The 15378-nt window shown below is 35.2% G+C and overlaps 1 protein-coding gene across 6 annotated transcripts in view; it reads right to left on the reverse strand.

Annotated features, from left to right (window-relative positions):
- PDE1A (phosphodiesterase 1A) overlaps positions 1 to 8641 on the reverse strand; it is a 398027-nt gene extending 389386 nt beyond the window's left edge. For 3 of the 6 annotated variants that reach the window (XM_017532763.2, XM_017532762.2, XM_017532760.2), the window contains exons 1-2: positions 7859 to 8085; positions 7516 to 7626 (exon numbers count right to left, since the gene is read on the reverse strand). In XM_017532763.2, the coding sequence (XP_017388252.1) occupies positions 7516 to 7616 (101 nt within the window). In that variant the 5' untranslated portion in view covers positions 7617 to 7626; positions 7859 to 8085. Of the gene's footprint in view, positions 1 to 7515; positions 7627 to 7808; positions 7829 to 7858; positions 8086 to 8342 lie in introns of those variants that run through there. The other 3 variants (XM_037740053.1, XM_017532761.2, XM_037740054.1) reach the window with 3 other exon arrangements.
- Between the last annotated feature and the right edge of the window lie 6737 nt (positions 8642 to 15378).

Raw genomic sequence — 15378 nt, forward strand, 5'->3', positions numbered from 1 at the left:
TTCATGTCTCAGCTGAAAAATAACCTAAAAGAAGTCATTCTTGAATATCCAAAATACCTTCCCCAAATAACTTGATCACATCACCTGGTACATTTTCTTCTGTTCACTTCTTACTCCATATTAACTTGCTTTTTATAATTCACTATTTTGTTGTCTCCTCGACTGGAACATAAGCTTCTGTGACTAACATTGTACGTACCTGACATAGTATACAATCATAGTATATTTATTGAATTAGTGAATGAGTGGTCAATTCAATTAATGGATTTTACAAATAAGTTTAGAGAACTTTAGAGGAACTAATAACTTTTCCATGGACACTCAGCTAAAAAGCAGGTAGTATTGTAGTATTAGAAAATAATCTGATTAACTCTAAGTTCAATTTCTAAGCTACCTAATCTGTAAGGTATTCCACCTTAACAATGCTAATTCTATAAACTATAACATAATGTTATGTAGGACTGAATATTAAGACTATGTCTATACATCAAAATGGATTTTCATGAAGTGGTTTTCTTTGTTATGATTATATTTAAAATAAGTATCTTAAGTTAGTAATGCACCTAGTATCTGGTAGAACATGGGTTTAAACATGGATCTGCCTGGCTCTAATGCTCTTATTTATTTGCTTCCAAAATGAAAAAGATGACATTCTCAAAATGCTTACTCAAAAGACAGCAGAAAAGGATTTACAGTGGTGCTCCTTAAAATTGAATTCCCAGACTTGGGGTAAGCAGACTCATCATCCTTAAATCATTATGTTAAGTTATAATTATGATTAAAAGACAGATTTTTAAAAACTGATTTGCCTGATTAATCCATCAAAACAGTCACATATTCAACAATGTACAGACTTATCAACAATTTCCACAAAAAATCACATTCTCTTTTGACATTTGAAACGAATCCAGTGAATACCCTCAATCCCAGAGCTTGGTGAGGAAACTGGTGGTTTGGGCATGCAAGTCAGGGTTAGACGGAGGTACAGTGAGTTGTTTAATGGTTAAGGGTAAAGAGCAATTGAGTCCAATGTGTCATAGAGTGAGGCAGGGTTTCACCACTAGGGATCGTGTGTGTGTGTGTGTGTATCTGTGTTTGTGCATGCGTGTGTTGGGAGGGGATAGCAATGGTCATGTTGATGTGTTCTTCTGGTATATGAGGCATGTATTAGTTTTTTATTACTACTGTAACAAATTTACCACAAACTCAGTGGCTTGAAATAAATGAATTATCTTTAGTTCTGTAGCTCAGAAATCTGGTGCAAATTTCACTGAGCCCTAGTGGCAGCATGACTGCATACCTTCTGGAAGCTCTAGGCAGAATCTGTTTTATCACCTTTTCAAGTTTGTAGAGGTTGCCCTTGGCTCATGGCCCACTTCCACCATCTTCAATAGCAGCACAGACGAGTTAGCCTTTGTCACTCCCTCTGACTTTCTATTCTGCCTCTCTCTTCCACTTTTGGAGCCTTTGTGATTGGCCAGGCATGGTGGCTCATGCCTGCAATCCTAGAAATTTGGGAGGCTGAGACCAGTGGATCACTTGAGCCCAGGCATTCAAGCCCAGCCTGGGCAACTTGGCAAAAGCCCATCTCTACTAGAAGTATAAACAATTAGCCAGGTTTGGTGGCACACACCTGTAGTCCTAGCTACCTGGGAGGTTGAGATGGGAGGATCATCTGAACCCAGGAAGCCAAGGCTGCAGTGACCAGAGATCGCACCACTGCACCAGAGTGAGATCCTGTCTATAAAGAAAGAAAAAGAAAAGAAAGAAGAAGAGAGGAAGGGAGGGGGGAGGAGGAAGGAAGTGAGGGAAGGAGGGAGGGAGGGAGGGAAAGGAAAGAAAGAAATAGAGAGAGAGAGAAAGAAAGAAAGAAAGAAAGAAAGAAAGAAAGAGAGAGAGAGAGAGAAAGAAAGAAAGAAAGAGAAAGAAAGGAAAAGAAGGAAGGAAGGAAGGAAGAAAGAAAGAAAGAAAGACAGAAAGAAAGGAAAAGTAGGAAGGAAGGAAGGAAGGGAGGGAGGGAGGGAGGGAGGGAGGGAAAAAAGAAAGAAAGAAAGAAAGAAGGGAAGGAAGGAAGGAAGGAAGGAAGGAAGGAAGGAAGGAAGGAAGGAAGGAAGGAAGGAAGGAAGGGAGGGGAAAAAATGAACCCTTGTGATTACACTGGACTCACCTGAATAATCCAGGATAATTAATCTCCCTATTTTAAAGTCAGCTGATTAGCAACTTTAACTCCATCGACTCCTTTAATTCTCCCTTCAATTAAAGTAACATATCCTTAGGTTCAGGGGATTAAGACATAGACAGTTCTGGAGGGTGATAAGTCTGCTTACCCCAAGCCTGGAAATTCAATTTTAAGGAGCACCACTGTAGATCCTTTTCTGGTGTCATTTGAGTAAGCATATTGAGAATGTCATCCTTTTTGTTTTGGAAACAAGATAAATAAAAGCATCAGAGCTAGGCAGATCTGTTTAAACCCATGTTCTACCAGATACTAGCTGAATAACTAACTTAGGATACTTATCTTTTTAAGAACACTGGTGGGGAATAATAATACATATGTGTTATATCTGCACAATTTTAATAACTAGTAGATGATAAAGCAAACATTATTTCCTTCCATCTTCTCCATCTTTATTCCAGCTGTGAATCTATCTCTAATACTCCCACCTGATTTTAGTTCCTATTTTGACAGCCTGGCTGGTCTAATTTTTTCATTAAAGCCAGTATAAGATTCAGAATTTTATTCATTAGTTGATTTAAAATATTAATTGCATTATCTCCTATATGCTAAGTACTGTGCTATGTGCTGGAATCCAAGAGCTAATCCAGTTAAGTGGGCATAGCTCTAGCACTCAGAAGCTGTGGTTGAATACGGAAAGTGGATTTTGTTATGAGAAGAGAAATTCAGGTTATTTATCAGCTGAAAATAGAAAACTAATCTAGTATGGAAGATCAGGAAGAATTTCCTTTGCAAGCGAAATTTAAGCAGCAATCTTTAAGCATTTTTTAATAGAGTATCTATCAGCATTTTGAATGGGACAGCTCTTCCTGATAAGGAAGTACCCTGAGCTCTGTAGGACATTTAGCCTACCTGGACCCTGCTGCCCACTAAATGCAGAAACACCTTGCCATCACTGAACCACCAGAAACTTTCCCACACAACTCCAAAAGCTTCATAGAGAACAAGAGCAACTCTGGCTGAAAGAGGAAAATGAAGGAATAGTTTCCTCCAGAAGAGAGAACAAAATGAGCAAAGGCAGAGGTGTGGTAAGCAATATTTCTTTTGGGTGACCCTTGGTCTGATTAAGAGAAGTGTCACAGAAGGAGAGACATCAGAAGAGACTCCAAAGATCAAGCTGGTACAAAGTGATCCCATGAAGGATGCAAAGCTTTACAGGTCCTTAAGCAGAAGAGTAAAAGGATTAAATTTGTGTCTTATATATAACGCAGCTTCATCCTAAAGTATGGTTTCAGTGTGGAAATATGATGCTAATAGCTCCTGTCACTTCCTCTTTTTTTGCTAATTTTAATTCTAAATGTATATTTCTGCTACATCCTTTTGTTGATAAGGGCCTGGACAACTCCATCTGAGAACTGCACAACATACCGCCCTCTTCAACAATAACAGTTGCTTCGAATTAAAGGATTACCATCTAATTTTCTTCTCTCCTTCACTTTTGGCTTCTAAATATTTTGTCCTTCACTACTGATAGTCATGTTTACTACCCTACAAATCACAGAGGAAAAAAAGAAAAAAGCTTAATGTCTTTCAAGCACTGCATTCATAATTCCAAGTCTTAATATTAATATCTGGACATTTGTCAGGATGGAAGAGATGAGGAAGTATGTGTCTGGACATGTAAAATTGGAGATCAGTTATTAAGTTAGCTTCTAACCGAAATTGTGATAGGTTCTAGTACTATGTTTATAAAAACTGAAGGAACTGGGGCAATCAGTACTATGACATGGTGAGTATTACAGAGCTGTCAGTAATTTTTGGTTTCTTCTCTTCTGTTGAATCTCCAAGTAAGATAATAGTTTGTTTCAGGTTTTCCCCTATAACTTCACATGGTTTTCACTGAATTTTCTACCTGAAAAAATGCTCATTTTAAGTTTTCTGAAAATGCTGTCACCTCTTACATTGAATTCTTATCACCATGTCACTAACTGGAAAGAGCAACACCAATGTTTTTTAAATATGTTTAATTTTTTAATAAAATCCACAGTTGTGGAACTCTTAGTATGTTTGAAGAAAAAAAAAAGAGTACATGACACAAAAAGGCATTTATCTTTTAAATGGAAAACAACACAATGCGTAAGTGAAATTACTATAAAATCTTCAACTTTCCACATGGGAATCAATGAAATTAACAATCTTTGAAAGACTATCGATATGTTTTCTTAGTATGTAAAAAGAAGTCTAGGTCCCAGATTCATAAGAAACTTCTGAATCAGAAATTTCCTTTGGTGTTGTGATGGCATAATAGGAAGTATTTTCCAGCCCTGAACAGTTGATAGTTTATGGCCAAGTATATAGTTCATTTTAAATCTAATTTGTGAAAGACCTGATGCCATAGTTATTTGCTCATATTTCTACCATCACAGATGATGAGTTATAGTGTAGAATTTAAATTGTTATACTGAGTCACAAATTTGTGGTTGAAAATGAAAAAAGCTAAATAAAAAGATTGTAAATATAAGAAGAAAATTAACAGACTAGTGCATAGAAGTCTACATCAGAATGGGAGTAAGAAACTGTTTCACCTTTGTTGTCACAAAGAAAAAGAGATTTCTTGGCACATAACTTTATATGGTGTGTCAAATATTATATGAAATAAGTTAGAAGGAGCTCAATAAAAGAAAACAATGGTAGAGAAGCACTGATATTTTAATTTAATTACCAATGTCTCCACATGTGTTCCAAAATTTAAAAATTATTTTTATGGACCCAAAAGACTCTCTAGAATGTTATGTTATATATAGCAATGTCTATAAGAGATTTTCTCTATATATCTACCTGTAATGGTTCATGATTTCTATATTTAAGGCATAACTGAATAAACATTTTACTTTCACCTTTGTCTCTATTTTTATTTATCCTTAAAATCTACCTACTATAAGCTCAATTAAAAACAGAATATTATACCAAAATAAGTCAATGTATTTGAAGTTAAATACAGTAAAAGATTTTAAAAATCACTTTCTAAACAAATATCCAAAAGTCTTGTGTCTATTTTAACAGAAATAAGAAAACTATTGCACAATTGTTTGATAGTTTTAATGAGTAATGATTTTAATTGCCAAAACTTAAGTGTAGAATTCTAGGACTAGCAATTTTCATAAGCTAAAATTCTGTTTGAATCAATATTGCATTTTAAATATGCAAGACAATTTCAGCAATGGAATAGGAAGTCCCTCATATCACTGCTTTGAATGCAAACTATTCAAAAGACCATAATTAAACAATTTGGTTGTCATTAGTCATGCAGATTTTGGAGTTTCTTGTTTTGACAATTCTAAGCCTGGAACACTGAAAATGTGTTAAGTCAAAGTACAGGTTAAAGTGATAGTACTAAAATGCAATTTCTTCTTTACTCAATGCAAAAGTAGTCATTGTAGTCAGTTAGATAAAGATTTTTAAAAGAAAGAAAGAAAGAAACTTGGTTAATGGTTATTTAGTGGCTCAATGTAAACAAAACTCAAAATTAATTTTGCATGTACATATTTAGCATATCCTTTTTATCAATTCATGAAGATCTACTGTTGAATGACTCTACCACCCTTTTCTGAAATAAAATGACAGACTGATCTTTGAGATCAACTGATACAGCGAGTCAATAACTTTGCCCTAAAGTATTAAATAAACAAAAAAGCACTTTCCAAATTTCTTAAAGACATATGCATAAATTCACCACCATACATCTTCATACATTCAAGTAACTACAGGAAACTAGAACAAATACAAAACAAAATAAGCAAAACATCCTTCTAAGGAGAAGAAAATTTAAAATAGGTTGTAATGAGAGACATAATTTTCCTGGTACAGATGTTCATCCACTCATTAGGTTAAAATATAAATCATCTGATGACTGCTAATGTTTAATTTGCATTTATGCTAATTAATTTTGAGAGCTGTTGTTTGCTTTGATAGGATTACTTGTTCCCCTAGAGAACAACCTCACCAAAAGCTGTAATTTCTAAATCTTCAGTGGATCTTGGAAACAGATTTCTCTAGTTCATCCAAATAATGTAAAGATGGCTTCCTTTTTCAAAGTTATTCTCTGCTAAATGTTCTTTGCATTATTGTGCTCTTACACGAGTGCACAATAAAGCCATGTGTTACTTCAAGAAGTAAGAAAATATACAGAGAACAATATTTAAACACATAAACATCATGAAATACATTCAAATGGAGGAAAGTCGAAGGAATTTTTACCTCTTAACAAAGTTTGATGTAATTTTCTTTAAAAATAAAATCAAAACAGGGACATCAAATTTACTCAGATACTGAATTTTATAAAATAGTGTGTAAATAGAGCATTAGAGATATAAATCTTAGAAAATATCTATTTTGCATAGTGTAGGATTCTTTCAGCTGTTATTATAGAAAAGCAAATATGTTAATATTTTCATTTGTGATCTGCAAATATACCCAATGGCCTGTAAACTTCATATTCATATTTCACATATTCACCCAAATGTTAAATCTGATTTTTAAATTATGACAATTAAGATAAAGCATATATACAATGTGGTGCTGAAACACTAAACAGGAACTAGTAGCATACACAGCTGAAAAAATGTAAAGGTGTAAATATCAAGGTGAATAGCATTGCAATTAAAGTTAGACTTAGGTAATTACATCCCCTCCTTGACATAAATGCATAATTCTTGACCTGTTTTACTAAGGTCAATTATGTACTATGGACTATTCTATACTCTTAAGAGAAGTGAACTGTTAACTGATTAATTTAAAACCAAAACTCTCCAATAAGTTCGATATGCTGTTAATATTTTTTCCATGTAAACATTTTTTTCTTATAGAAATATCATTTAAGCAAAAAGAATAATCACAAGGAAGTATAACTATTTATTATTATATTAATCCTCTCATTGTTTTTCAAAATCTAATCACAGAGAAAGAAGTACCAGCCTTATTTCTCTTTCTGCTTACCTGAAGGAAATTTTATTTGGGGCAGTATCCCAGCAAACAGCTTTCTTAGTTACCTTTCTGCATATCTGAACCATATATCTAAACAGCACACAGAATTCATAAAAGAAACCATGTAGTATGACAGTAACATGACTTCTCCAGAAGTTACCTTACTTTAATAAAATGTGCAAGTGCAAAATACCATTCGCCCTTCAACAAGTTGCCAGCTGAGATAGACACATTTTATTTTTCAAGAGAAAATCTTTCTAAAGGAAACTAGTCCACAAAGGCGTATAGCACAAACAATTAGTCATGTTAATAGTCAAGTCCTTCAGGGGGAAATAAAAAGCAAAGAGCATACTCACATTCCTTTCAGGCGCTGCCACATTTTTTCAGTCTGTTCTCCTATAAGATACTTAAAAGTGGTGTTTTCCAATTCTTCAATTTCTGTAACATGAGACCCCATGATGATGCTCCTAAGACAATACAGTTACAGTCAGTTTCAGCATCTAGAACAAGCATTCCTCAGTCCACTACAAATCTTACACACTTATACAGTAGCCTCTCTTATCTCTCAAAACAGTGCTGATGTGCAAAGCTGAGGGAAGACTCCGCCAGATTTGCTATTGACTTTGACAGGCATATATCCACTGCTCACCACCTCACCACCCTCCTCAAGCAGACAGCAGTTTAAACAGATGCTCTGACCTCACAAGAACAATCCATACATGTGAGCCTGCTACTGTACTACTGACCGACTGAGAACTCAAGCTCTCCCCAAAAGCAGCTCATCTGTTACTGTTCTGTGCACTGAAGCACATCAAAATTCCTACAGTTTACGAGCTCTATTATACACAAGAGAAACGTGAATGACTTTCGCGCTCCAGAAGAAGCTGAATTCCTCTCTACCAACAGAACGAGGGCAGGATGTAATATGGAAACAGATGGTAGGAGCCAGTATCAGCAGCACCACCCTGAGAAAAAAAGTGCCTGTTTAAATGCCAACGTTTTTGTCTCTAAATTGATCTGAAACTAACACTTAAAATACATCATGATCTAACAAATGCAACAAATATTAATGACAACAAAGAGAAAATAACATATAGATCCATACAGAAGAAAGAACACAGCTCCACAGGTTGTTATTGCAAGAATATATACATCAACTGATGCTGTAATCATGCTTATTCACCTTCTCCTAGCAACTCCACACAGTAGGTAACAGCCAATTTAACCAGTGGAAAATACGGCAGCTGCACACAGCCTGCTTCATGAATCCTTTGGGGATTAAAAAATAAATAAAATGAAAAGACTGTAAATGCGTGTGTGTGTGTGTGTGTGTGTGTGTGTGTGTGTGTGTGTGTGTTTTGAAGGAAAAGGGAATAGGTGTGTAGGTGTGTGTGTGTGTGTTTATGAGAGAGAGGAGAGAGGGAAAAGAGAGAAATTGATGCTTTGCTGCTTGTGCATTTTTGAAGAAAAACGAGAGAGAGTGGACATAAAAGGAATCAGAACTGAGTCATCTGCCAAGCTCCCAACACATGGCGAGCTTTCTTTGAAATAAGCACAGACCTTAAGTATGAGCACCATAACAGCTCTTGCTATCTGCAAGCTGCTATGGAAAATATACTTATAAGAAATATTTTTTCTTGTTTGTTTGAAAACCCAGATGTAGTTTTATTTCTCCTTGCAAGAAAACTAGCCTGTTACTATGAATTTTAAGGTAGTGATATTCAAAGATAGGTAATAACATCCAATATTTGTTGAATGTTTCTGATGTTTCAGACAATATCCTCAGTACCTACTACATATTACCTTTTTTAATTCTTACATGAAGTCTGTGAAATAGGCAATACTCCTGTTCGGCAGTTGAGAAAACTGAGAAAAAGAGGCATTCTCCAGATTTAAAGCCAATCCTTAAAAATGAGAACTATTATTAACAAGAAGTCTTCCAACATAAAATTCCTATGTCTATCCAAATGACACTGATATCTAGTAGTCAGTCATAGTGTGTATGTAAAAAGCACCTTTGCAAAATGTTATAGAAAATGCCTTCTGATTTGCAAATTAGTTAAATCAAGAGAAGCTTTCGTTTTCCTTTCTCAGGCAAGATATTTCCAGAATTCAATCTGAATGTAATGTCTTTAGCTAGCAGATAGCTTTGTGAAATTAAAACTTCATTCCTATAAGCACTTACCAGAGTTGTCAGAAATAAGTTAATCTTTGCTCTGAAAGTACCAACTTTACCCTCACTGTGCCTTCATTTGTAATCCTAGCTATATTCATTTAATAAACTCTTACCTGATATTTCTTTAACAAAATAGTCAACATCTATATTATGCTTTCAAAGAAATAATGCAACCAAAAATCTCCATAGAAAGCAAGCACTCTTATCATTATTATTTTATGAATCAAGATACCGAAGTCCTTGAGGCAATACAGATGATTTTCTAAATATGACATGAAATTTCAAGTCCTCACATTGACCAGTTCACCAATAACACTGCAAGGTAAATAAAGAATGAGAACTATTCTATTTAAGCATGTGTTGAAGAATCTTGTTTCATCACTAGAATCCATTTGCTCTTTGCTTTCACTATGTAACTTCTATCTCACATTAATATTTAAGACCTCAAGGTATACTAATTCAGTCACTTACTACAAAAAAAATCCTTAATCATTTCGTTAAATATTTCATAAAATAAAATTTTGAAATAAAAAAATAGATAAAACAGTTACTTATTTAAATCCTTGACCAAAATAATCTTCATCCTTAGGAAGTATCAAAAAGTTACTTCTGTTAATAGAGCAAATTCGAATCATTTTTTTCTAGTTTATAACTAATGTCTGCAAGATGTATTAATAAAATGAAAATAAATCACTTTAAAAAAAGAATATAACTTAGAGAATAGTGTAACATTTTTAAATCAATATATTGAAAAAATTGGGATATTGCATTCATAAATTTAAACTACACCAAAAAATTATGACATGAAAAATAAAAATAAGACAAGAAGAAATTCTTAGAATTTAAAATATATTTGCCGAAACAAAACATTCAATATAATTTCTACAAGGGAAAATTGAGAAAACAGTCATGAAAACACAGTAAAAATTGTTCGAATTTGTATGTTCCTCATCTCTCATTTTCCATTTATTTTGCTTTAACTCTATAGTCAGGTAAATTATCTCTAATAGAATAAGTAGTTCCTTCATTCTGTTTACCTAATGTTTTATTAGAAATGGTAACAAAAATACATTAAATGAATTTAGTATCTATTAATGCCAAGATGTAATATAACATGTACTCTAAATCTAGACTACCTGGGTTTGAATCTTTATTCTTTCACTGAAAGAATTATGTGATTTTTTTACAAGTTGCAATTTTTTGTTTGTTTCTGCATGTATAAAATGAGCATAATAATAACATCTCCTCATAGTGTTCATGTATTAAATGAGTTAATACAGGTAAAGAAATTAAAACAGTATCTAGTACATCGTAATTGCTTAATAATTATTTGTTCTCATTATTATTAATAATATTACATAATTTTTCTCCTTTTGATTATAGTATAATTATTCAATATATTTTAGTGACAATTATTTCCCAAATCATTTGTAGTTATTTTTATTCATTGCTGGTGTTCCTTATGTTTAGAAACTACATCCTTATTTATAAGCAAAATAGTTCTAAATATTTGTGTCACTAGGTTTACTGGTTTTCATATTATGGTTATATTGGCTGATATAGTTTGGATCTGTGTCCCCACCCAAATCTCATCTTAAAATGTAAACCCCAGTTCTGAAGGTTGGGCCTGGTGGGAGGTAATTGTATCATGGGGGTGATTTCTAATGGTTTAGCACCATCCTCCTGCTCCAGCCATGTAAATTGTGCCTGCTTCCCCTTCACCATCCACCAAGATTGAAAGTTTCCTGAGGTCTCCCTAGAAGTAGCTATGCTTCCTTTACAGCCTGCAGAACCATGAACCAATTAAATCTCTTTACTTTGTAAATTACTTAGTCTCAGGTATTTCTTTATAGCAATGCAAGAATGACTAATACATTGGCACCCAGTAATTAATGGTAAAGAAAGTAATTTTAATTCTTTAGCCAGTAAGCTATCACTCAGTTTTAAAAATTAATGATGACACATTCAGAAACACCAAATTCAGAAAGCATACCATTCAAATACTCTTTAAAAATAATTAGATGAGTTAATATACCTGAAAGAAAGAAAAAAATTAATTCATGAGTAAAATCAGAAACATACCTAACCTAGCAATAGAAATTCATAAACAAAATCCCAAATTGACATCTGTGAAGAAGGGCTAGGAAAAAATTAGTTCAAATGAGAACAAGAAGTCACAGGGATCAAAAAAGATAGCTTCAAGAAAAAGTGGGATTAAATTCATTAAGAATACTTAAAAAATAGAAATACTGTTTTATTGATAATAAAAGTACATTATTTTCTCATTGACAAAAACATAATTAAGAAAATATATTAATTTCTGAACAATATGGCAGACTAAAGTACTCTTAAAACTTCCAGACCAAAAATAATTTTAAAATATTGGAAAAACTCTAATAAATAGTATTTTGAATACACAGCTGAACTTAAATAAAATGAAGTTCAAAATTAACAGGGACAAAAAAATATAATTGTAAGGATATTTATCAAACATAATAATCTACAGCCTTGTATTTTGGTCAGTATATAGGAAACAGTAAATAAGGGTTTGAGTCTGTACAGTATGAAGACTTGAAACTAAGGTTTTCCCAGAAAGATAGAAACCATAAAAGGCTTCTATGTGGACAAGAAAGCATAAGTGTGGCCAAGAGGTATCTGAAAAAATTTTGTCTTTCATCTTAGTCTCTAGGAGAGGAAAAACAAAATCAAAGCATTCTTTAATATATTTTAACAATGGATCTGCCGTCTGTGAATTTGATTAAACTTAACACCACCAGCTTTGTCAGAGAAACAGCAAAACTTAAAGTGATCCTGAGTTAGTGGTATCCAAGGTTACCTAGAATAAGAAAAGCAAATTTCTTTGGAGGAATGAATCCTCCAACACACCTCTTAAAATTCTTACAGATAAATCTAGTCAAATACGAGCTTACAATTCAAAATTATAAAACATATAGTTAATCAAGTTATCATTAGTGAGAGTTACTAGACAAAAAAATAATAGAACCACACCTTTAAGGACCTTAGGTATTATAATTATCTAATAAGTTAAAATAGTGTTCAAACTCTAAATAAATAGAAAAAAAGAGAGACTCAAAACACAACCAATGAAAGACACTCTATTTTTTAAAGGACCATTCAGATTGAGAAAGGAAGTAAAAATAATTTTTTAATCAAAAAAGAACTATTGAAATTATATATTCAATGTACAAAGTAAGAGCAGAAAGAGAGTTAGCTAATAAGAAAAATCTGAAGAGGCCAGGAGCAGTGGGTCATGCCCATAAACCCAGCATGTTAGGAGGCCAAGGCAGGCAGATCACCTGAGTTCAGAAGTTCACAACCAGCCTGGGCAACATGGTAAAACCCTTCTCTACAAATACACACACACACACACACACACACACACACACACACACACACACACACAAATTATGCAGGCATGGTAGAGTGTGCCTGTTGTCCTCGCTACTTGGGGGACTGAGGTGGGAGGATCACTTGAGCCCAGGAGTCGAGGCCCCTGAAAAATATGTGGAATTTTGCACTTGAGGGAGATGATTTAGGGTATTTGGTGGAAGAAATGGCTAAGCAGCAAAGCATTCAAGAGGTGATTTGAGTGCTATTAAAAGCATTTAAAAGGAAAACAGAGCTCGGTGGCTCACGCCTGTAATCCCAGCACTTTGGGAGGCCGAGGCGGGTGGATCACGAGGTCAAGAGATCGAAACCATCCTGGTCAACATAGTGAAACCCCGTCTCTACTAAAAATACAAAAAATCAGCTGGGCATGGTGGCACATGCCTGTAATCCCAGCTACTCAGGAGGCTGAGGCAGGAGAATTGCCTGAACCCAGGAGGCGGAGGAGGTTGCGGTGAGCCGAGATCACGCCATTGCACTCCAGCCTGGGCAACAAGAGCGAAACTCCGTCTCAAAAAAAAAAAAAAATGGAAAACAGAGCATAAAAATTGGGGAAATTTGCAGCCTGAGGATGCAATAGAAAGGAAAAGCCCATTTTCTGAGGAGAAACTCAAGCTGGCTACAGAAATTTGCATAAGTAATGAGGAGCCAAATGATAATCACCAAGACAATGGGGAAAATGCCTACACAGCATGTCAGAGACCGTGGCACCCCTCCCATCACAAGCCTGGAGATCTAGGAGGAAATGTGGTTTTGTGAGCCAGTCCAAGGCCCTCTTGTTGTGTGCAGCCTGGGGACTTAACTGCCCTGCATCCCAGCCACTCTAGCCATGGCTAAAGGGGCCAAGGTACAGCTTGGGCCATGGCTTCAGAGGATGCAATTCCCAAGCTTTGGCAGCTTCCAACTGGTGTTGAGCCTGCAAGTGCACAGAAGTCAAGAATTGAGATTTGGGAACCTTTGCCAGGATTTCAGAGGATGTATGGAAACACCTGGATGTCCAGGCAGATGTTTGCTGCAGGGGTGGGACCCTCATGGAGAAACTCTGCTAGGGAAATGTGGAAGGGAAATGTAAGGTTGAAGCCTCCACACAGAGTCCCCACTTGGACACTACCTAGTGGTGTTGTGAGAAGAAGGCCACCATCCTCCAGACCCCAAAATGGTAGATCTGCAAACAGTTTGCACCATTCACCTGGGAAAGCCACAGACACTGAATATCAGCACATGAAAGCAGCCAGAAAGGAGGCTGTACCCTGCAAAGCCACAAAGGCAGAGCTTCCAAAGACCATGAGAATCCACCTCTTACATCAGAGCTGTATGTGAGACATGGAGTCAAAGGAGATCATTTTGGAGCTTTAAGATTTTACTGTTCCACTGGATTTCAAACTTGCATGGGGCCTGTAGCTCCTTTGTTTGGCCAATTTCTCCCATTTGGAGCAGCTATGTTTACCCAGTGCCCATACCCCCATCCTATCTACAAAGTAACTAACTTGCCTTTGATCTTACAGGCTCACAGGCAGAAGGGACTTACCTTGTTTCAGATGAGACTTTGGATTATGGACTTTTGAGTTAATGCTGAAATGAGTTGAGACTTTGGGGGACTGTTGAGAAGGCATGATTGATTTTGAAAAGTGAGGACATGAGGTTTGGGAGAGGCCAGGGACAGAATGATATGATTTGGCTGTGTCTCCACCCAAATCTCATTTTGAATTGTAACTCCCATAATTCCCACATGTTGTGGGAGGGACCAGTGGGAGATAATTGAATCATGGGAGCTCTTTTCCTCATACTGTTCTCATGGTAGTGAATAAGTCTCAAGACATCTGATTGTTTTATAAGCCTTTCATTCAGCTCTCATGCTCTATTTTCTACCATCATATAAGATGTGGCTCTATTCCCACCATGATTGTGAGGCCTCCCTAGTCATGTGGAACTGTGAGTCCATTAAATCTCTTTTACTTCATAAATTACCCAGTCTTGGGTATATCTTTATCAGCAGCATGAAAACAAACTAACACAATCTCTTTGTATTTTCAGAAGTGTAAAATAGATTGAATACAGAAGCAGAAAAATATGAAGAGGAAGCAATTAAGACTATTCCAGAATTGGTGGAAAACAAGAAAATTCAAATTTGGGAAGCAAAACACATTGTAAACTCTTACTAAAAAGAAATCCAGGCTTCTACTTCCAAACAAGATTGAGTAATTAGGACCATCTAAATCAGCCAGAAAGCAGACAAAATACATTGTTTTCAAGCCATTAGCCATCAGGCAACAAGGGACAGTATCTTTAAGAGATAAGGAAAAAAAAAAAAAAAACCGAGTAAACTGTATAGTTGCCCCAGATAAGCACCTTTGAGATAAATTTCAAACCACAGTAAAGGTAATGGGACCCCAGATGAAAAGAATAAAAAGAGCATGGGAAAAAAAACTCAAAGAAACAACGAATAACAGCTTTCCAAATTTAGCAAGAGACATAAACCTAGAGACTCAGAATGAGTGGATTCCAGACAGGGTAAACCCAAAGAAATCCACACCAACATATACTGTAGTCAAGATTCTGAAAACTAAAGTCAAGGGAAAAATCTTAAAAGCAGTGAGAGAAAATATCTTACCTCTAGAGGAAAAAAAAAAAAAAA

The sequence above is a fragment of the Cebus imitator genome, unplaced genomic scaffold (genome assembly GCF_001604975.1).
Source record: "Cebus imitator isolate Cc_AM_T3 unplaced genomic scaffold, Cebus_imitator-1.0 Scaffold78, whole genome shotgun sequence".
Lineage (NCBI taxonomy): Eukaryota > Metazoa > Chordata > Mammalia > Primates > Cebidae > Cebus > Cebus imitator.